The sequence below is a fragment of the Aspergillus nomiae genome (assembly GCF_001204775.2).
Source record: "Aspergillus nomiae NRRL 13137 chromosome Unknown contig00275, whole genome shotgun sequence".
Classification (NCBI taxonomy): domain Eukaryota; kingdom Fungi; phylum Ascomycota; class Eurotiomycetes; order Eurotiales; family Aspergillaceae; genus Aspergillus; species Aspergillus nomiae.
Genome location: NW_015378330.1, coordinates 19764 through 43108, shown reverse-complemented (window position 1 = coordinate 43108; position 23345 = coordinate 19764). Strand labels below are relative to the sequence as shown.

At 49.6% G+C, this 23345-nt stretch overlaps 6 protein-coding genes across 6 annotated transcripts; 2 read left to right on the top strand and 4 right to left on the bottom strand.

Moving 5' to 3' along the window:
- Nucleotides 1–867: 867 nt before the first annotated feature.
- On the bottom strand, nucleotides 868–3838 carry ANOM_009378 (uncharacterized protein). Its single transcript, XM_015554634.1, has 6 exons — nucleotides 3771–3838; nucleotides 2885–3690; nucleotides 2018–2129; nucleotides 1810–1901; nucleotides 1316–1390; nucleotides 868–1232 (listed from the first exon to the last, which is right to left on the bottom strand). Exons 1-6 carry the CDS (start codon nucleotides 3823–3825, stop codon nucleotides 1026–1028), a joined length of 1347 nt encoding a protein of 448 aa, XP_015404276.1. The 5' UTR covers nucleotides 3826–3838; the 3' UTR covers nucleotides 868–1025.
- A 1367-nt stretch (nucleotides 3839–5205) lies between these two features.
- ANOM_009377 (uncharacterized protein) lies at nucleotides 5206–5982 on the top strand (the record flags this gene model as incomplete). The annotated part of the gene is made up of 1 exon (XM_015554633.1): nucleotides 5206–5982. The coding sequence occupies one exon, from the start codon at nucleotides 5206–5208 to the stop codon at nucleotides 5980–5982; it is 777 nt and encodes a 258-aa protein (XP_015404269.1).
- Nucleotides 5983–6899: 917 nt separating this feature from the next.
- Nucleotides 6900–8040, bottom strand: ANOM_009376 (oxidoreductase, short-chain dehydrogenase/reductase family; the record flags this gene model as incomplete). Its single annotated transcript, XM_015554632.1, has 2 exons — nucleotides 6900–7481; nucleotides 7558–8040. The coding sequence occupies 2 exons, from the start codon at nucleotides 8038–8040 to the stop codon at nucleotides 6900–6902; spliced, it is 1065 nt and encodes a 354-aa protein (XP_015404268.1).
- Nucleotides 8041–9724: 1684 nt separating this feature from the next.
- atg2 (putative autophagy regulatory protein Atg2) lies at nucleotides 9725–16391 on the bottom strand (the record flags this gene model as incomplete). Its single annotated transcript, XM_015554631.1, has 5 exons — nucleotides 9725–9779; nucleotides 9842–10771; nucleotides 10831–11267; nucleotides 11309–16136; nucleotides 16230–16391. 5 exons carry the CDS (start codon nucleotides 16389–16391, stop codon nucleotides 9762–9764), a joined length of 6375 nt encoding a protein of 2124 aa, XP_015404271.1. The 3' UTR covers nucleotides 9725–9761.
- A 1009-nt stretch (nucleotides 16392–17400) lies between these two features.
- Nucleotides 17401–19220, bottom strand: ANOM_009374 (putative CECR1 family adenosine deaminase; the record flags this gene model as incomplete). The annotated part of the gene is made up of 2 exons (XM_015554630.1): nucleotides 19037–19220; nucleotides 17401–18971 (listed from the first exon to the last, which is right to left on the bottom strand). Exons 1-2 carry the CDS (start codon nucleotides 19158–19160, stop codon nucleotides 17401–17403), a joined length of 1695 nt encoding a protein of 564 aa, XP_015404270.1. The 5' UTR covers nucleotides 19161–19220.
- Nucleotides 19221–21033: 1813 nt separating this feature from the next.
- On the top strand, nucleotides 21034–23043 carry ANOM_009373 (NupC/NupG family nucleoside CNT transporter; the record flags this gene model as incomplete). The annotated part of the gene is made up of 3 exons (XM_015554629.1): nucleotides 21034–21362; nucleotides 21448–22699; nucleotides 22759–23043. 3 exons carry the CDS (start codon nucleotides 21034–21036, stop codon nucleotides 23041–23043), a joined length of 1866 nt encoding a protein of 621 aa, XP_015404273.1.
- Nucleotides 23044–23345: the final 302 nt, after the last annotated feature.

Below are 23345 nucleotides of genomic sequence, written 5' to 3'. Positions count from 1 at the left end.
TTTCATTTTATTTGTGTCCTTTTCTTTTTGATCAATCTGAGGCACTTGTGTAACTATCTTGCATGCTGCAATTGCAACCGCATACTCGGAGAGCATCATGTCGTCGTCTGTCCAGCCAGAGACGAAGTCTAGCATAGCGTTTGGGTTTTGAGGGATCAATGGAATCAATTGGTTTTTGTTATTTAGAGATAATATACGGGCACCGCGCTGTCTGCACAGAGTGATATTGCAACAAATCAACAGCGAATGTTAACTCTGTCCTTCCTGTCTTCTCAACATAGAAAGTACCTCTCACGAACAGACCGGAAACTGATTCCGAAGAGACTAGCTTAGCCCCCTACTAGTACCCCCCCCCCCCCCATAGAATCTATTTGATTTACTACTTTCCAACCGAGCAGGAAGGAATCCACCACACCCCTAGTTATCCAGTAAAATTCCATACTCAATTAGCCCTCCGATTCCATTTCCAAACCCTCTACTCCGTATGCAGAATGATCCGCCCAGAACACGCAACAGAACGTAATGGAATTCAGAAATATCTTCCTGGATATTGACACCGGCCCCCTCTCCTTAGTTTCTGTTAGTGCCGGTCTACTGTTCTGGATAGTAGTACTATATATCCTGTGGATCGGGTTGAAAAGGGGTAATGGTCACTCGTCCTATCATTGTTCTGTGGGTTTGGGGTTTGAGTATGCTGGTGCTAGTTGGGGGCTGTTGGGAGTAGCTTTGGATAGTTGAGTGGGATTTTTTCTTGTGGAAGGATACTAAGCTGTGATGGTATGTCCATGCAGTTCCCGTTGTACAATAAATAGAGTCTACGAGAGAGTGGATGCTGATTTACACTATAAAATGCAATATGCGGATCACGACAGGGAAAGAAACTTTTCCGATTTTTTTAATTTAAATGTTCCAACCCAACCGAGCAAGACCCGACCCGGACGGTATCGTAAAAACAGAGAAACCCCATCATTTCATAGAGTAACAAAAGGTATATCTAATATGGAAATGAAGAAGATTTTCCCAGTTTACTCCTCGTCGACGACAGCGGTGTGAAGACCCTTGGTCTCCTTGACGTTGACGGCGTAGACCATGGAGTAGAGCTTCTCCTTGGCGCCCTCCTCGTCGTTACGCTTACGGGAGATGCGGACACGGAGACGGTAAGGAACGCCCTTGACACCGGCCTCCCAGACCTTCTTGTTCAACTGGGGGTCGACGCGGACATCCTTGGTGCCCTGTACCAAGTGCACATTGTCGTCAGTCATGGATGCTCTTTGGAGTCGAGTAGGTATACAGGAAGAAAAAAAAGGGAACATACCATAGCACGCTCAGTGAAGGCCTTGATCTCCTTGATAGCACGAGGAGCACGCTTCTTGAAGGAAACACCGTGCAACTATACCCACAAAAAGTTGAATTAGTCTTCCGCCCGAATGCCATCTGGGAAATATGATCTTGAAAAAATCTGCGAACAAGATTTGCGGCCATAGAGGTGGACTTCATAAAACTAATTCTTCTTTTTTGGTCTTGGTTTCTTGGGAACACCAGATAATTGTTCCTCCACACACACGCAAAAGCAGGCATGTTTCATCCCTTCCTTTTTTCTGTAGATGTATTCCAATCCACCGAGAAAAGGTTTTGGTGCCAGAAGGATTATTGCAGTGTTCTCCGTCCATTGCCTCCATGTCGAAACTTGGATGTTTGTTCTTGTTCCGCAGATCGGGGGGGGTTCGATCGATGAGAAATGCGACCGATGTGTGCAAGGTAGGGATAAGAGAAGACCAAAGAGTCTCATCCTGTTGTATTTCAACGTACTCTCTTGTGCATGTTGATGGTGTACTCGCGCGAGACGACATCGGCGATGGCCGAGCGCTGCTTCTTGCCGGTCTGAACGGTGGTGGACATTTCTGATTTTTCACCGGTTGGTTAGTGGTCTCAAACCGATTGAGATTTATTTTTCACAGAGCGATGGATATCGCAATATAGATGGTTTGCAGGAGAGCTACTCACTGAATGAGTTGACGAGGCGTCGGCTGTCGTTGGCTGAAGTGCTGTCGTGAGTATTGAAGATTTTCGGACGGCTCTCGTTTTTCCTCGTCGAAATTCAGTGTGTCTCGCTTATCGTCCCGGAGCCCCTCTCATTGGCTGCGGACGAGTCACGTGACTATCCATGTCATGACATACTTCAAGGAACAGGCAGGCCATCACACTACTCAATGGCTAATGTTCTTTTTCAGGTGATGCTGAATAATGAACGGATACATAACAACAGTTACCTGACATTCTTGGACATATCCTCTGCTCCGGTCAAAGAGCACGTTGGTGAGTACGTACTAGTACTGCGTGGATACAATGCCACGTGACCCAGAGGTATAGTCCTTCTGGATTGGGTATAGCGCATATGATATACTCTTACATTGCCCTAATTCAATGGAGCGCAGTTGATTTGGATGGACATTGTTATGGTCGGTTTTTTGGTGTATTGCTTCAAGACACCAAGCATTCCAACCGCCCACCATTAAGCCTCTAAATCTTATCACTAGTGCAACTCAAGGCCTTGGGGTAGCCACAGTGCAAGTAACATGATATCATTCTCCTATTGGTGCCCGCGCCTTGCAGTACCCTATGGAAGCATTACGATCCTAACTAGAAAAAGTACAGACGTGGGTCGGGTGCAGCGCGGCGTATTTCTTTAAAGGTATTTCAGGACCTGTTAGTAAAGAGTCTCGGGCTGCTACAAGAGTATCATCGAACTTTATACTATCAGTACTACTTCTGGCGGTGTATAAGCCACTAGGTTCGATTAACCGTTATAAGCACTGGATATCATGACTCGATTCGTGTTACTCCTAGGCACTTCATAATGACAGGCCTATTTCCCGGCGCTCACATCGGGGTACAGGTCAAACCGCCTCTGTGTATAGACAGGAATGCCTTTCCGTATGCTTTGAATACTGTCATTATCCAGATCAGCATAGACAATAGTCTCTTTATCCTCCGCTTCTACCAGGACTTCCGCAGCTGGGTTGGTTATCAAACTGTGACCCCATGCGTGGTAAGTGGCATCCATATCGCGCGCCGGGCTACACAGCCCCACATACACCTGGTTATCCACTGCACGAGCGCGTGCCAACAGAGACCAGTGCATGGGACCAGTAGTCATGTTGAAAGCGCCCGGGTAGATGAGTGCGAAAGCGCCCTTTCGCGCAGCAATCATGGCCGCCTCCGGGAAACGGATATCGTAACAGATGGCAACACCGATCTTTCCATAGTCGGGAAGATCAACAATTGTCAACTGGTGTCCGGGCGATAGGACCTCGCTCTCCTTGAATGTGATCTTTCCTGGGATGTCGATGTCGAACAGATGGGTCTTGCGGTGGGTCCCTATTAACGACCCAGTGGGGGAGAACACGAGGGATGTGTTATAGTATTTCTTCGTTGTGGGTTCCAGTTCGGGGATGCTACCTCCTACGAGGTAGGCCTTGGCCTCGGCAGCAATGGCTGACAGGGCATGATAGGAAGGAGATTGATCTTCGGTAGGAGGCGAAGGAACAAGAGTCTCGGCGTACTTGGGAAAGTATTGGGTTCCGTATGGCGAGTTGAAGCATTCCGGGAGGACGATGAGCTTGGCTCCAGCCTGTGCTGCCTCAAGGACCTTAGTGCGAGCGTGGGCCAAATTAACGGCTTTGTCCGCGCCTACTCCATCGTGCCAGGCTCGCAGTTAGTCCGGAGTTGATCAGGGGCGTTTTAACGACGATCGCATAGGTGAAACATACCGGAGGCGAGCTGCACCAGGGCTAGTTTCAACGGCTGCTTCAATAGAGCGGCCATGGTTCAGGTCGGTAAAGACGGAATACGACTAGATGGAGGGAGTGTTGAAGAGGAAGTCTGTGCCTGCTGCGGGGGTTGTACAGGTTTAGGGTATAGATAGTGTCGGGGTTGGAGACTGTTGGAGTAATGAGTTAAATGAAGAGACCCGCTCCTATCATGACTGGCCTTAACTATCGGAGTCGGCGTCGGCACCCACCTCCGAGCCCCGGGGCACTTAACCGAGTCACTGGAGTACGACGGACTATCCCGTTCGTTCCACTCCTAGAGACTTCCTCCAGTGAACTCAGCTGAAGGTATGGTCTTGACAGGTCGGTCTCATAAATGATACGTAGTCTATCGTGGTCGTTATCTGACACATGCGCGCCTCGCATGGTTTCGATCCATCACAATTCCTTCGTGATCACGTAAATCACCGAACCCAGAGGCTGAGATTCACGACGGATTGCATAAGAAACCGAATTAGTGTTTCATTTTAGGACAACCACTCGGATAACGCCGTAGTAACCGAGTAAGACCGTTTCGGAGGAGATGTACGGAGTGGTACGCTGGAGGAGCACTAATCCTTAGCGACGATGACTCTGCAGTGCAGTTTAATTTAATTCTTGGGCTGAATACGGGGAATTGCAAACGCTGCAAAAGGCTTTTAATTGGCCGGGATCACGTGTGACGAGTCTGGCCGGAGTCGATTTGGTGAAGGAGAGAAAAAAAAACCAATAACTTGGACTAAGTCACATCGGAAACCCCTGAGAAGGAGACGCACTGATCATTGTTCTGCTGGCTCTCTCAAAGCGAAAAGAATATCACTTGAATAGGGGGCGAAAATACCACTCTCGCATGTTCTTTTTAATACGCCGCCTCCTACTTCTCCACATCATCATGATATTCCCACTGACTTCTTCCATCCAAGTTCTGTTCTCGATTCCGGAAAACGTCTCTTGAACTGTACGGCGGCGGCGGTTCGGCAGCCAATTGAAAGTCGTTCAACGGCCTTTCCGCGCGGAACGTTAAGGGCGTTCCCCACGAACTGTTCCATTCGATTTGCCCCCCAGTGGTTCGGTGGTTCCTATTAAGGAGAGAGCGTTAAAAAAAAATAAAAAATAAAAAAAAGGAAAAAGAAAAAATCTCGCAGATTGGCCACCGGACACTAGTGGCCTTATATTTGCCTGGAACGCTCTCCGGTGTCTTCTTACACCCTACCCTATGTCCCCATCCGAGCGGCCTTGATATACTTTACCACACTGTGGCCTGCCACCAGTCAAGGCTACCACGCTCAACGCTGGGAGACATAAGAGTCCACACAATTCACCGCGTCGGATTCTTCGAATTAACACTCGGGATCCCCTATATATTCTCTTAGTGTTTTCGAATCACGGCGAAACTATGTTTGAGGACTTCTCTTTCTCATCCCCCTCGTCCACCAAGCCGCCCCGCCTGGCCTTTGATGGCGACGACAATCTCATGGTCGACTGCGACAGCAGCCTGATCTCTCCTCTATCCTCACGGTGTCCTTCGCCTCGGTCTACCGCGACACACCGGATTCCGAGAGCGTTACCTCGCTCGCGGTCCTCCTACTTCCGTTCCGCTCAACCCCCCACCTCCGTTCCCTTGTCTGCGTATGACGACCACCAGAAGCGTCTCTCGATCAGTATCTTGACAAGAAAACTGCATGAACACACCATCAAGACCTCAAACAATGAGACGCAGATCGGGAGACCCGCCACGCCGACGTCACCCCAGTCCCTCGACATGGCCACCCGGTTCCCGGGATATTTTCTGACCCCTCCAGACACAGACCACGATGATGAGGGTTCCCTGGACTCTCCGTCGCTCACCTCTGGTTCTCTCTCGCCCCAGCCTCAATCCCCTTTTCTGAGTCCCACATCCGTCCCGTGTGATCTCTTCCCGCAAACCGCGGACATGGACCCTCTATCCCACACTCAGGATAGCTGGAACGTCCGCGCCCAGCGCCAGAACATCTCCCGTCTCCAATGCAACCACTCAGAGTTAGAAGCCATTCGCCGGGCCCTCGTCTCCGATGACGAGAAGCTGACCACCACCTTCGACCCAGACGCCTGCCACCCCAGCTCCATCCCCCCGCAAAAGTCCCCGCGTCGAGAGCGGCCACTCTCCAACGGAGCCGGTTCCGCCCCCAATTAGGCCCTAGCCTATTGGACCCGCCCTCGTCCGACTCCAAGGGACGGCGAATGAGCAGCTCCATCCCCGTGCAGGCGTCTCGCATCGAGAAGAGCTACCATTCATCATCCCGGGATCTGCGGAAGAAGAGCGAGCAGGGACTGCGACGGAAGAGTCTTGTCAGTGCTGCTTTGGCGTCGATGGTGGAGAAGGAATGTTAAATCTGTTCTTGTTTTGGGTTTCTCTTCTATTTCCTTTCTTTCAGATGGATATCATTAAACTTTCTTCAACTTATTTTCTCTCTTTCTTCACTTCTTGTCAATGTCGTTACTTGTACATATTAAGGTAGATACCCTGATTGTGTGATTCTCGGTTTGGTTCATATCGGCGGTACGGAGGTAAAGGTTCTGGTGAAACGGTCCACAGCAGAATTGATTCGGTTTTACAGGCATAGACAAATCTGAATATCAGGCCTATTCCGGTCTTCCACATTCTATCCCATGATTACAAGACATATACCACTAGGAGATAAATGGTATCGAAGTACAGGAAGAGAAAAAAGAAAAAAAAAAAAACAGAAAGAAAGAAACAAACGATCGTCAGAGCGCAAAAAGCGAACAAAAGCCGTGCTTTCCAGAAGCACGAAAAAGCGCAAGGTTAAAAGACTCGCTCACAGCAAACGCTTATAACATCATCATCAAAGGAGTCATAACCGCACGGACAGCAAGAACAAAACAACAAAACCTACTTCGCGGCCTTCCTGCGAAACAACCCGTAGAGTCTCCGTAAGGGACCCCTGCGCTTGCGACTGGCGGTGGACCGCCGGGTAGGACGACGGTGGAGTTTGATCTCGGTTCGTGGAGTCATGGTCTGTTCGTTGGAGGGGGGCTTGGTGGCTGGGTCTATGCCGATGTCAAATTGCCAGAGGGCATCCTGGGGGATCATGGGGTGGTTGTTGTTTTTGTCGTCGTCGTAGATGGGGTCTCCGGCTCGCCGAGATCGCTTTCGTTGGTTGGGCTGGTGCATGGCCTGGGGAGGTGGCGGGCCATGTTGTTGAGGGCTGTTTCTTCGAGGAGCTCATTGATGGAGGGCATGAGGTGGTGGTGGAGGAGGCCTTGGGTGTCGCCGATATCTAGTTGGGACTTTCGGTTCTCTTCTTCGAGGGCTTCTTCCGTGTTGGTTTGGACGCGGGCTTGCGGCGGGGGGTCGTAAGACCATGGGTCCGATTCGATGATCACGGTGTCTTCGGTGAATGAGATGTAGGAGTCTCTGTTGTGGCCTGTGGAGAAGCTGTCGACGTCTTCGATGTACGAGACGATGCGAGCGAAGTGGAGTGATTCATGGGGGTTGAGAATCTCGAACGAGGTACCTTGATGGATGATGGTGGCAGTGGGCTTGGTTACATTGAGAAGCATCGAGTCTGAGTATCGCTTTGTGTGTCTGTGGACAGATGCGGGGGGATTGCGTGGGACTGGTTTGGGATCTGAGTCGGGGTATCTCTCGAGTCGATCCCGGAACGAGTCCTGCATGTGCGTATGTTTTGTCAGATTAGCTGCAAAAGCATCGTACACATAGGGCCCGAGTGACATGGCGGCTTACCAGGATCTTGTGGGGGTTCTGATTGAGGTATATATGGTCGTCTACGGAGCTGGGGGTCCCCGGGGCTATATCCGCAAGTAAGCACGGGTCTACTGGAGATACATGGCGGTGATATCCCATACGGAGGAAGCCATCCAGGCTCTCAGACTGCTCGCTTAGAGCGCTGGGTGAATGCGACGGGGATAATGGCGGAGGACTTGACGCTACCGACGAGACCGAGAATGGGTACTCGTAGTGGTGGTCCAGGGACATCTGGGACTGGTTCAAGTTCAATGCGGCGTTCTTTCGCCGTAGCCTTTTGATGTCGGGACTCTCGCTGGTAGCCGAGTCGTAACTTGACAGATACTGGCGGCATTCATGCAGAGAGCGATTCCCTGACATACTACACATGGCGTTCAAGGATGTTGACTGGGAAGAGGAATCCATTGGAGATGATGGAGGTGATGAGGATAGCGGTGCTGGTGTTGGGGCCGTAGCGTCCATGCGGTGAAGATGGATAGAGCTAGGACTACCGTTTGGATCTCTCACACTGCAGCTTCTCAGATCCATAGTCTGAAATCAATAGTCGATCGTTTTTGTTGACCTGTATCAAAGGAGAGAAAGGAACAGGCGGTATGTTCCGTCTGTATCCTGATGCATTGGGAGTGTCTGTGGCATAGCCCTCAGTCCCGAGAGCTCAGTTGGTGTTGGACAATGATGATATCAGCATGGCTTGGGAGGCCTGGATCGGGACCCAAGGAAACCAATGTTCGGGGAAGTCTATTTATTTGATTGAATCGCTGGAGGAGTTCGGGGATATCCACCCAGGTACTGCGACAGGACAAGTTGATATTGAGCAAATGAGCTGAATGAAACAAAAATAAAAAAGTAAGAAATTTGCAACAGAACTACAGAATGACAAAAAACAGAGAGACGAGAGTGAAAAAGAAGAAGCGAAAGCAAAAAAGTAAGTTGCGTCGTCACATTGCCAACATGCAAGCAGTAGTCGTCGACCCACCCAGTCGTAGTTAGTCGCAAGCAACAAGTATGAGAGGAACTGGCGATGACCAGTCCAGCGTTCTGGTTGGGCACCCGCTAACGTGGTCCAATCTCACCGTACAGCCGCAGCCGGATCACTCTGCTTCTCGCACTCACTGGTTCAAGACGTGAAGATCTCCGTTTCACTTTACGACCTCCTGCCAGCCTTGTTCCTCAGGAACCACTCCCATTCGTTCGCGGGTGGCCTGGAACTATTCTTATCCTGGCTTATACTGAGTGGCAACCGTCATCTGCCTCCCTTCACTGGTCCCCTTCTTTCTTCGCTTTCCCTTTTGCTTCTTTTTGTCTTTGCCATTTTCTTTCGTTTCTTTTGGATTATCCCCACCCGACTCGGTGCCTTTCTTTTTCTTCCTTATTTGAATAATGACCATTCTCCCCCACTCAGCCTTGTTGCATGGCCTCCCCTTCGTACCACCGGGGAGTCACACTAAGGAGAAACGAAGAGGGTCACAGAAAAAGAAATAGAAAAAAAGGAAACATGACATGATGTAGCCGTGTCCACCTTGCAGCGACCTCGACCTGCACATGTAGTCCTACATTCCTGTCCGCCCTGATCAGCATTGCAGTTGTGTCCCCGATGCTGTCATGCGACCATCGGCTGGCGAGGCGGTAACACATCCATAATTTGTACATACACCCAGAGACGGGGAAGGAGAACAGCTTGGAGTAGGCAAAGTCTATCATGGACATCTTAACATCCCAGTCATGCTCATTGTTACCAATCTTCCTATGCTGACGCCCGTGAAACAACCAGAAGCACAAGAACCGTAAGATGCCAAAACTATTCGCTGGGGGTTCGGCCAAAACAGGGAAGCCCTAGAAGAAAGACTCCAAACCAAAACACCAGCCATGCTCAATTTCAATGGGCGAGGAATTAAACCAAAACAATCATCATCTTAAGAACAACGTATATCAGCGGTAACAATGGAAATCAAGATAGCATCGTCATATCATCATCATGAGCCAATACGCAATGGCCGGTCAGCTAAACTCGATCTCAGGTACCTGCCTGTGTATAACCCCAGTTATGTACGGTTACGGTGAGCAACCCTTCCCATGTAAACAATGCAGCAAAGAAAACAGCCCTCTGTATCAGCAACCGGGAATTTAACCCACCAGGGATCAGTCGTGAGCCACAATATCGGAATCGAAAAGAAAACAATTCTCTAATGACGTTTATATTTCTGGAGAGATAACGTCAATCCATGTTAAAAGAATTGGGGGATTGGGGTGCAGATAAACTTACATCTTCCATCTTCCGCCTGTTGCTGGGATCCAGAGTGTTTCCAGCCCCCAGAAGCGTCTGTCCCACGGCCTTTGATACCCCGATTGCAGGACGGAGAATAACCGTCGGCGCCCGCTTCCACACAGCCTTTGCAGCTGCTTTGGCGCTTCCGCTCTCAACGACTTCTCCAGGGACAGCAACGATAGCATCTCGGGTCAGGAGCAAATCGCGTTCTAATCCCCTAAATGCTCCCCGAAGGCCTTGAACGACACCAACGGGCTGGTCCGCATAGAGGGAGATCTTTTTCGCCTCCTCCTCATCAGCTGCATCCTCCTCCGCGCTAGCCAATGGCGCATTGGAGGATGTCAACAGATCCTCTGCGCCTTGCAGGACGGTTTGGGTACCAATGGCGAGTTTGGCACCAAGCTTGACGAGCTCGTTGGATGTAGTCTTGGCAAAGGCGAGTGCCCCCTTCTGTATGCTCCGTACAATGCGACCATCCTTGCGATACTCGCGCATGGGAACGACTACGAGATCCTTCACTCCTCCTCCCACGTTGACCAGGGACCTAATGGGCGCAAGACCAGCGAGGACCCCCGGTAGTTGATTTCTTTTTATATCTGGCATCCATATATCATTCAAGGTCTGGCCAAGCTTGTCAAACCCAGATACTCCATAGATGATGACATGACGCATGACCATATCTGCCCCGTCAAGAACGAAGAAGTTCATAAACTCAGTCGTGCGTCCGGATCGAAGCCCGTTATAATCGACTCGCTTGGGCTTGAAGTCGAGTCTGACAGGAACGGCGTTAATCTCAACTCTCTGTAAAAATGGTATGTCTTGCGGGGCGCTAGGGGTAGGCGCAGAGTCATCTCGAAATTCGAAGAAACGGCACAGAAAGTCGAGAGCGTCTTGATCAACATGAAGCCTTAGGGGCAGAAGAGTGGCCTATAGCATTGTTAGTAAATTCTAGAGAGACGGCTGGAAGGCTTTTCTATTTTACATACCTTTAAGACAATCTCGGACGCAGCGAGCTCAGGCACAGGCCTGACGGTCAAGATCTCCAAGTGCACCATACTGGTTCCACTTTCTTTCTCACCCACTTCATGCATGTAGGTCGCAAATTTCTTCCAGGTCGATGTAGGCACATGATCGAATATCTCCAAGTCATTGACTCGAACATCCAAGGAGCTTTGCGTCTCGCCGGAGTCCGGCGGGAAGACGACAAGATCTGCGCATATACCTTTGAGCTCAAAGGTCATTTTATGATACTTGCTTCTGGACAGCCGCAGCTTCTTTCTGAAGGAAGGCGATTGGCTTTGTCGTACCGTAGCTCCCGTGACTGTAGTGGTGGTTGCATAGCTGCCAGTCTCACTGACAAGATCATCAATGTTGCGGTTGATATCGCTGCGAAGCTCTCGCGGATCCTTGTTGGCAGGAATACCTATATATATTGAGTTAAACAGACAGTCGCCGATGACTGACTCCTCGTCCTCGTCGAAGCTTGGGGAGCTCGATTCGCCCTTGCTCGCCGGTCTGTAGCCTTTCTCTCCACATCTTTGACCGCCTTTGATATAGTATCTCTTGTCCGCTGCCAGTCATAGCCATCGAATAGGTTCCAGATGACATGGGCATCACGGACCCTGATTCGCAAAGGGCTCTTCTGAAGCTTCGTGTCGTCCGAAAGGCCATAGGTGTTTTCGGTAGAATCCCATCTGTGCGCCGTACCCCCAACAGCTGACTGTGTTGCAAAGTGGTCATCCCGGAATTCAAGGTCGGAAACACTAGACGATACATAGTACTGAGAGTGAAAACTATCTAGAAGCTCGTTTGACCCTGAGGCCGTCATAGCATCGTGCAGAGATCCTGCTCCAGATGTTGGCTTCGCTGGATAAAAGTCACTTACGTACTCGACTTCATCCTCAATATGGCCCTGCTTATCCTGGAAGTTCTCGGCGGAATCGCCGGTTGTCTCAGAGGAACCTTCAGGATCCGACATTGAATCTAGAGCAAAGGCATCACCGGAAAACGATGCTAGCATGTCTTGAAGTGGAAGAACCTCAGTCCGATACTTCTTGGTCACGCTTGGAGGAGTAGGAGGCTGAAGTCCATTCACTATGCTGATGAGAGTTTGTGTTGAATCGGCACATGTTTCAAGAATCAGCAAGTCATCCCTGAGTTCCACATCTAACGACTGTGTCCCGTCTTCGCTCGAGCGTAGTAGTTTCACGCTAGCCGTTGCTGATGATATTGATGAAACGGTGACAAAGCCCATGTCAATGAATGATTGGACCTGGCTACTCGGTGGGGAAGTTGAGTTTCTACGATGCGGATCGTCTGTGTTCCCCATATTCCGAGCATCGTCAATAATCATGATTGATGCTTTGCGGAGATCTAGCGTGGCCTCAGAGGACGCTTCATCGCCTACAGCACCCGAGAAATTCGCGTTCGTGAGCACAACAAGGCCTTTTGCTTCTGAGCCACGAGGGTTGAGACCAATGACGCAGTCTCGCAGGGCTAATGCCAATCTAGTGGGTCGTACAGGAGCTTTAGGGCTTCCCGGTTGTATTGCTGGTTCAGAATCTTTTGAAGGCTGTAGCTCCGCCAGATTACCTAGGGACTGTGCCATATTGGCAGCAACATCACCGGTTGTCGTACTTTCACTAAGACCGAGAAAGGCAATCGCTGCTGGAACTGTGTACTCTGCACGTAGGTTATGCATCTTGACCTTGATGGTGGGTTCCATTTCATCGGCAATGAAACGGGCCATGAGCATGGGGTGCGGGATTTCACCTGATCTTTGCTCGGCGCTCAACGGTAGCGCTTCCCCTAAAAGCTCCTCGGTTCCGTTTCTGAGGACCATCGCCGATCCAATTTGAGCGGCTACAAGCGAAGGAATGCTTATATACGCCACCTCGGCATTCTTGAGGCGTGCGCTTATATCGCCGACTTTGCCCCCAACATTTACCTGGACTTCAAAATCTCGGATGAGATTTAAAGTCAGGAGACCCGGCCGGTCGTCTTCAGGCAAGTATTTTGCAACATTCGACAACCTACTTAGCTCGTCCCCAAGCTGCGGCAGTGAGTCAAAGTCAGTGGTGCGCGAAATCATGATATTCGCCCCAGCGATTGTAGTACGAAGCACAGAGCCTTGTCGTCGCTGTCGGAAAAGCGTATCCAGCATAATGTCATCGTCTTCATCATATTTGTCCTTAGACGGCGTGATCAGCGAGAGCAGACGGTCCAAATCTACCTCTTTCGGAGCGAAGAGATATTCAACTCGGATATTGTTCAGATTGATTTTGGCTGGCGCGTCTTTAGAATCATCAAGCGGTAACGGTCCACTAAGTTTCGCTTTGTCGATTTGGACTCCCACGCCTTCGAATCTGCTAACAACTTTAACCGCAGTTGTTCTCAGCTTGAGGTAATGGGATTCTCCAACAATATTGAGTGCAACCCCGCCGACCCGTGCATTCACTTTCCATGGCAAAGAGGTATCCTGAGGGAGCTTCTCAGGCGAAGGCGGCGCTTCGAAATGCACTCCACGCGGTCGCTTCGGTGGATCCTTCTTTGGTGCCTTCGTACCTGAGGCAGATGAAATTGAGCTCCCTAGTTCTAGGATCGTGCTTAAACCTCCAATCCATCCTACAACCTCCTCCAAGCGTTGTATATTGAGATTGAGATGGAGAGGGAGTGTAGTGACGTGCATCCTTGCAGATTCCAGTGACTTGCTCATGGAAAGGGAAATATCTCCATGCATGGGCGATAAGACATCCCTCATGGATTCCCTCATTTTAAGGTCTTGGTTGAATGAAACGAGGTCCTCCGAGGCGACTCCTAGCGCGAACTTGGTTATATCTAGGCGGAGTGTCGTTTGGTCGTTAATCGATGAGAAGTGAGCTTTTATACCAGAAGCCGTAGTTTGCAAAACGATGTCTTCATGCATCAAGCTGAAGAACGTTGGAGAGTACTGTCGAGATTCGCCGAAGGGGTTTGAATGCCCCGGAACATGCTCAACAAACTTGACAGAGAACTTATTGAGAATCAAGCCGAAAGAACTTCGTGCTTGTATTTGTGTTTGTGTTTGTGCTTTGCTTTCTGAATTATGTTTCGCTGGGGGTTCTCCGTCGCCGTGACCGAAGGCGTTGACGATTCTCTGACCGATCTTGAAAACAAGCCAGCCTATAGCAATATCAAATTGCACCTCCGCAGAATGAATCTCGGCGGTTACCTCGTCATGTCCCATACTGAAGCCATCGTCATGCTCAGTTTTGTCCTGGTAGCCTGAAGCTTTATGATCAACCCCTTCGTGCGGAGAAGACGGATCGTTGGCGCCACTACGAGGATCCGGAAAGTTATGAATTCTAGAAGCTAGTAGATCATCATCAACCACTGAGTCCTGCAAGTATGCGGTTGAATCCTTAAGACCATCACTTGGCATCTCTTGGTGAGGCGTTGATTGTGAATCCCCTGGCGGCTTGTCTTCACGCTTAACCGAAGGGATCCATATGAGAACTTTGTCAACGCTGACGAATCTCTTCGCCACGTCCGTTAATCTATTGAATCCCGGTGAGGTGTGAATTGATTCTCTATCGCTCGTTCCAGTCTGTGTCTTCTGAAGATTATCGATAGAACGGGCTTGTGACAAGTACATTTCTTCCCGGGCTGTAAGCTTAGGCGTTGTGACTGTTTCATCCTGTTCATCATAGGCACCCTGCTCCATTGCTGTAGACGTTTCGTGGAAGCCTGTGTCCCTCACGTAAGTAGACTCCGGCGAGTCCCAAGCACCAGGCATATTAGGCATGAAACTGTGTGATGTCGAACCTTGGCTTATCGCGCTCATATACATGCTTTGCGCTTCCTCATTAGAGAACAGCTTGGACTCTGATAATTCAGCCTCTTTGAGAGATTCAGAAGCTGAGCCTGAACTGTCGGGTTCGGAACTAGTTGCACAGACAAGAGGCAATTGTTGCTTATATCCAAAATGGAGGTCCTCTTCTGGTGCTAATCCAGACGACCCGGGTTCGGTTATAGGCTCAGGAGCTTCTAGGTAACGCTGACGGCTGGGGTGTCTTGCAGCTTCCAATTCATGCCGGTCATCGAGGGCTATTAGGGCCCCCTCAGGACGACTGTATTGGTCGGATGGTTCGATAGTATGTTCTGGACTTTGTGGACGAGGGGTATCCCCGCTCCTCGGAAAAAGTTCATCACCTCTAATTTGCAAATCACCTAGGCGCCCAGGATCATCGTCCTGGAACTGATAATCAATAACTGAATCAAGGTAAGCCGGGTTGTCCAGCAGCTTTTCATCGTCTTCAAACTGGCGGGAATCATCAAGAGAGCCATAACTCCTATTCATATCCTCCGTATCAGCATCAGAAAAACGACCGTCATACGTGTAAACGGATCCTTCCATTCTGGGCGTATTCTGTTCTCCTGTCTCTGGTATAGTAAGGTCCTGCGGTGGCTCGAAAATAGTAGACCTTGTCATAGCTAGAGCCAAACTCGATTCTGACGAGGTCTCCGGGGAAGGCGAGTGGGCCCTACTTGGAGGCTGGCTCGACTTTGGCTGTACTGGAGTAGATGGTGAGGCCGGAGCAGCGAAGCGAGAATAGTTGGAGAAAACGACTGGCTCAGATATCAAAGCAAGGTTGATATCAGCTAGGGAAACCAATCGTTTCCCCTCCGACGATGAGGCTTCACCTGATTCGGAATGAGTGGACACTGCACCCATATTGACCTGGCGCACACTTAATAGTCCCGTTATTAAGTCTGGCTTGTCCTCCGGATGCCTTTTTGACGACCCCTCTTGCTTGGTCTCCACATCCACGCGTATGGAGATGTCGTCGACTTGGACCTGGAGTCGATCCACGACCCCCTTTATGAATGCAGCGACAAAACTGGGTAACGATACGGTTTCGTTGCCCAGGCCGAGCTCCTCTTCATCATCGCTCGACGAGGACGATGTATGCTGGAGGACCTGGGACTGCGAGGAGATAGCAGCCTGAAGTTCTTCCCTTTCTTCTTTCGGCTCGGCTTGAAGGAACGACTCAGCGAGATCGGTCGGGTTGGGGAGGATTGGTTCGTCCCCAGAACCAAGGCCAACTCGCCCTGAGGCCTTCGGGTCCGTTGTTGCATCGTGCGTTTCAGCACGTGTCTCCTCCAACGATAGCCTCAAATGCACATCGACCCCGCTAGCTTCACATATTATACCGCTGCTGTGGATATCGGCCGGAACCGTGAGCTTTAGGAACTGAACACGAGCACTGAGCAGCTCGCATGATGGAGGGAGGTGAAGGAGTGTGGCTAATTTCTATCCAAAGACCCATACATGTTAGCGCACAGAAAGCAGAAGTACCGAGACGCTCGGTCCGGCACTGACCAGGGATTAGCATGGTTCACTCACCTCGAGCCTCAAACCTATATCCCGCAGTTCAACGGTACTACGTTGTCCCCAGCGGATACCTAGACTATCAAGATCTAGTGCTTCCGTATCGACAAGCTCCAGGCGGGACAAGGCATATCTGAGCAACCGCTTCTGAAAGAACGAGGGCAAGAAGTAAGCCATTTTGGTGGGAGAAGGAGCCGACCGGGGCTCATTTAAAGATCGCAGGTGTCATCGGGTGGGTTTCATAATATTAAAAGTGAACGCTGGGCGGATGGGATGCAAGGCTAAGGCTTGGACGGAACTTCCCCCAAGGGGACAAACAGATGCGGAGGGTTGTTGGGTATGGACCGATTAGAATGACGTTCGGGGAAACCCAGCGCTAGTGCTAGCTTAGTTACTGTATTTATCAGTACTAGCAATCAGATAGCGACGGTCGGATCAACCACCGCAAAGTCAGGCGGAGCTCGTCATAATTGATTGGAGTGACCGAAAGAAAACCACACCGTGACAACTCATACATACGTCAAATGTCGGTAGTGGGTGGTATTGAGTTGTTCAGTTGTTAGAAACTATCCTAACCACCAGATCTTAAAGCGCGTCGACCAAGTGAACCGTGGCAACCCAACGAGGACACTGCCGGTTTAGGGTAGTCTACGCGTGATGGATCTTCTTCATATCATCCACTTTGTCACGGGCGCGTGGTTTCCACAGCACTCAGACCAGTTACAACACAAACAACAAGTCTGTGGATCTGGTTTCAGTCCCTGATCGTTTCTCGACCGCCTGTTAACTTCGACCTTTTCAAACCGATAGCCATACTCAATAAGGCAGAGTAGGCAGTGGTTAACGCTAAAGATTACCGAGGCTAAGAATACTAGTCCGGGAATAAATTACTATAATTACATTCCGGTAGATCATCGAAACGTATGGCCGTTATTATCTCTGCGAACGACTCATCGCATCATCAACATACCTTGCGTTTCACGTGACTGGACGATCACGGTATATTCCTGAGTCAGTCATCTGCATTCAAGCTCCACTGTGGGTATGGCATTCCGGAGTCTAGTCGTATGTACTTCATAGGGGCCTGAACAGGGTTCTAACGAGTCCTGATTATGTCTAGAGACACAAGATCTCAGTGGTATTATACATTAGCTATTAATTCCATCAATACACTTAAAGCTTAAAACTAAGATATATCCGCTTCAGCGAATTCCAGTGCTATCCACTCGCAGAATTTCTCGAAGCCAGCATACCAGTCCCGTAAACGGGCGGCCTTTATGCCTTCACCTAGTATTCCCTCTCGAATATCCGACTGCCATTCGACTGTGGACTGGTCTTCATAGCAGCTCCACCGGATTGAATTCTCCACCATCATCGCAAGGCCCGGCAGCTCAAGGTTATCGGGGCCCTGAAGTGCCTGCCAAAACTCAAACGTCAAGCTATTCAATCCACGCTCGGAAAGGTCTGGAAGGTAGCTGCTAAGAGAAACAGGGACGCCGCGGGATAACAGAACGGAAAGCAGATCAACCTGTGTAGAATCTGTTTGGCCAGTGATACCCTTCACAATAGGGCAGCACTCGACAAGGATCCTCTTTTCCTTAATCAGCTCTAGGAGCAAGGGATGCTTATATAGGGACTCTCCAGGACCAAGCCTCCTGGCGCCAAGTAGAATCGCATCATATAGGTCGTGTTCAGCCTGTTTGTCATCACATCCATTTTCACCGGTATGGAACAGGAAAGGGATATCCACCCCTTCTTCAGCGCATTGTTTTCGGAACCAGAACAGGATGGGAACGAGGTCGACAAGCGATCTGGCATCACCTCCTTGCCCTATCACATCGAATCCACAGATCACCTCTGGAAAGTCCTGCTTCGCCAGGATACAGTTTATCATGCTACCAGATATCTCTCTGTTTGACAGTGTGCGTGAAGCCGTCCAAATGATGCGTGCTCCACAGAACGTCTTCCCTCCTTCGGTGCCTCTGAAACGCTCAAGTTCCTCCTGAAATGCACGACACCATGCAGAATAGTCTTCTTCGGGAGTAGAGCTTCCTTCCTGTATGTATGGGAATGTAAAAGAATTCCTAATTTCCACATAGTTTATGCCGTCGGCAGCAATTTGCGAAAACATCTGACGAAGGCATGAGCGGAAGATGGGCTCGTAGCTTAAAAGAGAGATAACAACAGATGATAAAGTCTTATAGGTATCGTCGGATCCATGGTGATATGAATGCGCTGAAGCGAAAGTACATCGCTTCTTCAGCCAGGCATGAAACCCAGCTTCTCCGCCGTCGGGAAACGATGACGCCGCCTTTTGTAAGCTGACTAGCCTAGATGGTTCGTAGCTGGGGTCCCATAACGTAGGCTCGTTCTCCAAGTTTTGTACCGGCGGCGAGTATCGGAAGTAGAAAATCCCTTCTTCATAGTCCTGTTGAGAAGCCAAAGGCTTTGGCGCATATATGTGGATGCCGGGTGTTTTGAAGGCCTCCGCTATTACAAAGTCGATATCCAACATGGTCTCCATGTGCGCATGGAGCAGTGACCCCTTCGGCATCTTCTGTAAGATTCTCCATAGGTCTGTTTTTTGCACCTCATCCCTGGTAAGGTGGGATATGCGACTCGTCTGAGGGGTAGAGGTTAACTGGCGGGGATTTCCCTCGTTCAGCCCTAAATTTGTCAGATCGTGGGCGCGTATCTTAGAAACAATGTCGCAAGCCTTCCTAGCTACTGGCGACAAGGCTTTGCGAAGATTGGTGTCTATAATTCCAAGTTTGGTGAGTAATGAGCTCGGTTGATTGTCTGACTACCTGTGGGGAACTGACCATATCGCTGCTTTTGCTCCTCCAATACGAGGGAGGTACGACCCTTCAGGTACTGTTGAATGAAAGGGTCGTCAACCTGGGGTATCCCTTCTTCTAACTCCCAGTCGATATCGCTTGAGTTCATAGCGGACGTATAGCTCGGTTGAAGAAAAATGATGATGGAGGTCGAGGAAGGGGCAGAGCATCGATGACATTGACAAGGTCACCGTTCCCCGCTTGAGGTATAGTGGGCCATGTTTGTTTGCGGCACAACCTAACTTTATCCGAAATGCCGACTTGATCTGGCAATTGGGTGGTTGCTTCGTACAGAGGACAGTGTACAGAATATCTCATCGTCTGCGAGAGTTAATCGGACGAAACATTTCTCGAGACATGTGATTTAGTTGAAGGGAAATTGAATAGCAACAAAATACCTAGGCATCCGAAAGGTCACGGGGGAACGCCGATGTAACCTAAGAAGACAATATGAAAGTGGACAATGAACGAGCCGTCCCGGGGCAAGTCTCATCCCGCTAAATTGCACCCCAGAAAAGTACTCCTCCGGAGTATAGATGGCCATGGGCAAAAGTAAGACGATCACAATTGGTGAGTTACCCCGGATCGTCGTTCTCATAACTAATTCTGTATAAAGGCCTGACCAAAGTCCGGCAATCTCCGTATATACATCGCATTGTGCAGCGATCAATGTCACCGTAAATCAGGGAAGAGTATTGGTGGCTTGGCAGTCCGAGAGCTTATCAAGCCCTATCAGAAGCCCTTGTTTGTTGGTTGCACCGTGGTGAAACGAGGGCTCGGCAACACTCCGGCGTACACCGATACAAAGGGATTCATCAAATGTTATCGGGTTTATACTAGTACTCGTTGGGCTTGGCACCTGAGTCGAAAGTGCGGTTAGTGTCGGTGTGCTTTACCCCTTTGAGCCCATAGCGCTAATTTCATGTACTCCAGAGTGGTTGGGGAGCTAAGGTATGCCCACTGTGGTGCCTTCTTCAGCACTTCAAGGTGGATATCATTTTCAAATAGAAACTGTATTCAAACCTCCACAACCACGGCTCGGTGTATTAGTGGAGAACCCTAACCTTATAACAATCAATCACACATAGTAACATCGAAAGGAATATTCAGGGCCAAAAATACCTGGCTTGATAGTTTATTTTCATCTCCCAAGGGGAGAACGGTATTAACCTAAAATAGAGAGGGCGGCACACGAGCGACTTCTTTTGTGCGGAGATTCAATGTCAAGGTGTCGGCAGACTAAGAAAACTTTGGCCTCTCAGCGTTGATCTTCCGCCAATCTATAGCCTCGGGCTTGTAATCTTGCCCCTAGTGACGTTTTAGTGCTGCAACAGTCTTATCACTACGGAAGACAAGAGAAAAAAAAAAGTCTTTGCCACTCTCCATAACCTGGGATTGGATAAGTGGAGTTTTAACTTAGCTTCCTTCGAAGAATTTTTTTTCTTTTACTTTTCCATTACTGGTTGAATCCACCACCCAGCCACACACGGGTTGTAGATGGTCTGCATGCTGCTCCAGCAAAAGGCATTGGGGAGAGAACGTAGAGAAGAAAGAGGGAAAAAATTCCCCTAGACATCCAGAACAACCGTAGAAGACTAGCCACTAGCGTCCTGTATAGTTGAGAACACCATGCCATGAGACAAGGTCTTAAGGTTAAGAACATACACTATCCCCGCTTACTGGGTTGTCAACCGATAAGTCCCAGCCTTGCATCGGTCAGTCTTTCCTCTAACGGCCTTATCTCAGGTGGACATGGCCTGAGCTGAAATTTTTACTCGTCTAACACACATTCCCATTATCTTATTATCAGACCCCAATCAATTCACATCTGGGTCCATGCATTTAATAATAAAATCCTATTAATCCTCCCCCGGTCCTGCCCCGTCAGTGAAATATTGATTACATTTTGATCTTGCCACAGCCTTGAACAGATCAACGGGATTAACCCACGTGCTACTTGATACGTTACAAGCGGCGTGGTGATGGTGGATGAGAAGAGACTGGAAGACAACGGCACGTCTGCGAGTCACGCGATCTCCTATACTATGCCTACGATGGAGGAAGCTACGCCACAGCATCATGGCGCAGTTCCTAATGCGCAACGAGATATTGAAGAAGATATCACTTACACGAAAGATGTGCACTCCGAGAAGAGAGAACTACCAGAGTCGGGTTCTCTCGATAGCAGTGGCCAGAAGAAGGATGATAAAGACGAGGAGGCAGGTGAAAACGTTCCGTCGCGGTCGTGGCGCCGCTATCGCCCGTGGTTGAAGCATGTTGTCTACGCCGTCATCTGGCTCTTGTTCACCGGGTGAGTTGTGCCTTCTTCGAGCTGTCGGGGACACCTGCCAGCGAGGTAGCTGTCATCTTTTCAAAGCTCATTATGTCACTTATAGCTGGTGGATTGCCGGTCTCATCCTCCACCGGTATGATCTGGGCTGGTTGATCCCATTTTTGCTCTACCTCGCGATTACATTGCGCCTCATCTTTCTCTATGTTCCCATCTCGATTTTAACCAGACCAGTCTACTGGATATGGAACAAGACCGCTTCACGATTCGTCGACATGATCCCAGAAAAGCTAAGAATCCCCAGCGGTGCGCTCTTGACGATTGCAGTGATTATCGTCGGCTCTTTTGCCTCGCCGGAGTCTGCTGACAATACCCGCGCAAATCGGGCCGTCAGCCTCTTTGGACTAATTGTTTTCCTCTTTGTCTTGTGGCTTACCTCAAGAAATCGGAAGAAGATTATCTGGCATACTGTCATCGTGGGAATGCTTGTGCAATTCATCATCGCACTCTTCGTCCTCAGAACCAAGGCGGGATATGATATCTTTAATTTCATTTCCACGTTGGCCAGAGAACTCTTGGAGTTCTCCAGACAAGGTGTGGATTTCTTGGTGGAAACTGGTTGGGCCGATAAGCACAGCAGCTGGTTCCTCGTGAGTGTGGTCCCGGCTATCATCTTCTTCGTGTCTATCGTGCAGTTACTCTACTACACTGGAGTTCTCCAGTGGGCAATTGGCAAGTTTGCCGTATTCTTCTTCTGGGCAATGCGCATCTCGGGAGCTGAAGCTGTGGTGGCAGCTGCATCTCCTTTTATCGGACAAGGCGAGTCGGCCATGCTTATCAAGCCTTTCGTTCCCTATCTTACGATGGCGGAAATTCACCAAGTCATGTGCTCTGGATTCGCTACCATCGCAGGATCAGTCCTGGTATCCTTTATCGGAATGGGTTTGAACCCCCAAGCGCTGGTTTCCTCGTGCGTGATGAGTATTCCGGCATCCTTGGCAGCATCTAAGCTGCGCTGGCCCGAGGAAGAGGAAACGCTGACAGCTGGCCGTATTGTCGTCCCTGAAGATGATAGCCACAAAGCAGCCAACGCCCTTCACGCATTCTCCAACGGAGCCTGGATGGGTATTAAAATTGCAGGCATGATTGCCACTACACTTTTGTGTATCATCTCCCTTGTGGGTCTTGTTGACGGCCTGTTGACCTGGTGGGGTCACTACCTGAACATTTACGAGCCTGATTTGACCATTGAGCTCATTGTTGGCTACATCTGCTACCCGATTGCATTCCTTCTTGGTGTCTCCCGCAACGGTGATCTCCTGAAGGTCGCTAAACTCATCGGCACCAAACTTGTTATGGTAAGCTCCATTGCCTTTGGTTCGAGAGAACCACAAACATGCTAACAGACTCCGAACAGAACGAGTTCATCGCATACGATTACCTACAGAACAAAGATGAATTCCAAACCCTGTCACCCCGCTCCCGGCTGATCGCCACTTATGCCCTGTGCGGTTTCGCGAACATCGGTTCTCTCGGAAACCAAATTGGTGTGCTGGCCCAACTAGCACCCAGCCGAGCTGGTGATGTGTCTCGTGTTGCCGTCAGCGCCATGCTCACAGGCGCCATCAGTACTCTGACGAGTGCGGCCATCGCGGGTCTTCTAATCACGAATGAAGAGCAATACCTCTCAACATCCTCATAACAATGCGGGGACATTGGATCTGAGCATGTGTCGTGCTACTTGAACTGTACTATTTAATTGCGGGTGTTCTTTTACCGTTTTCTTCCCTGTTCGCTATTTGCTGTCCATTTCGAAGCAGAAGTATGTATATACGAGTCCAGGAGCTCACGATCTCAACTCTTTTCTTGATGCAATGACTTCATTAAGAGTCTTCGGTTCATTGCTCTGTGAGCAGTAAATACTATATGAATATTCCGATCATTCTTACTGCGTCCCATTTGTGGATGTATCTCTTCCCATCTATTCTGTCGTTATTCCCGTAC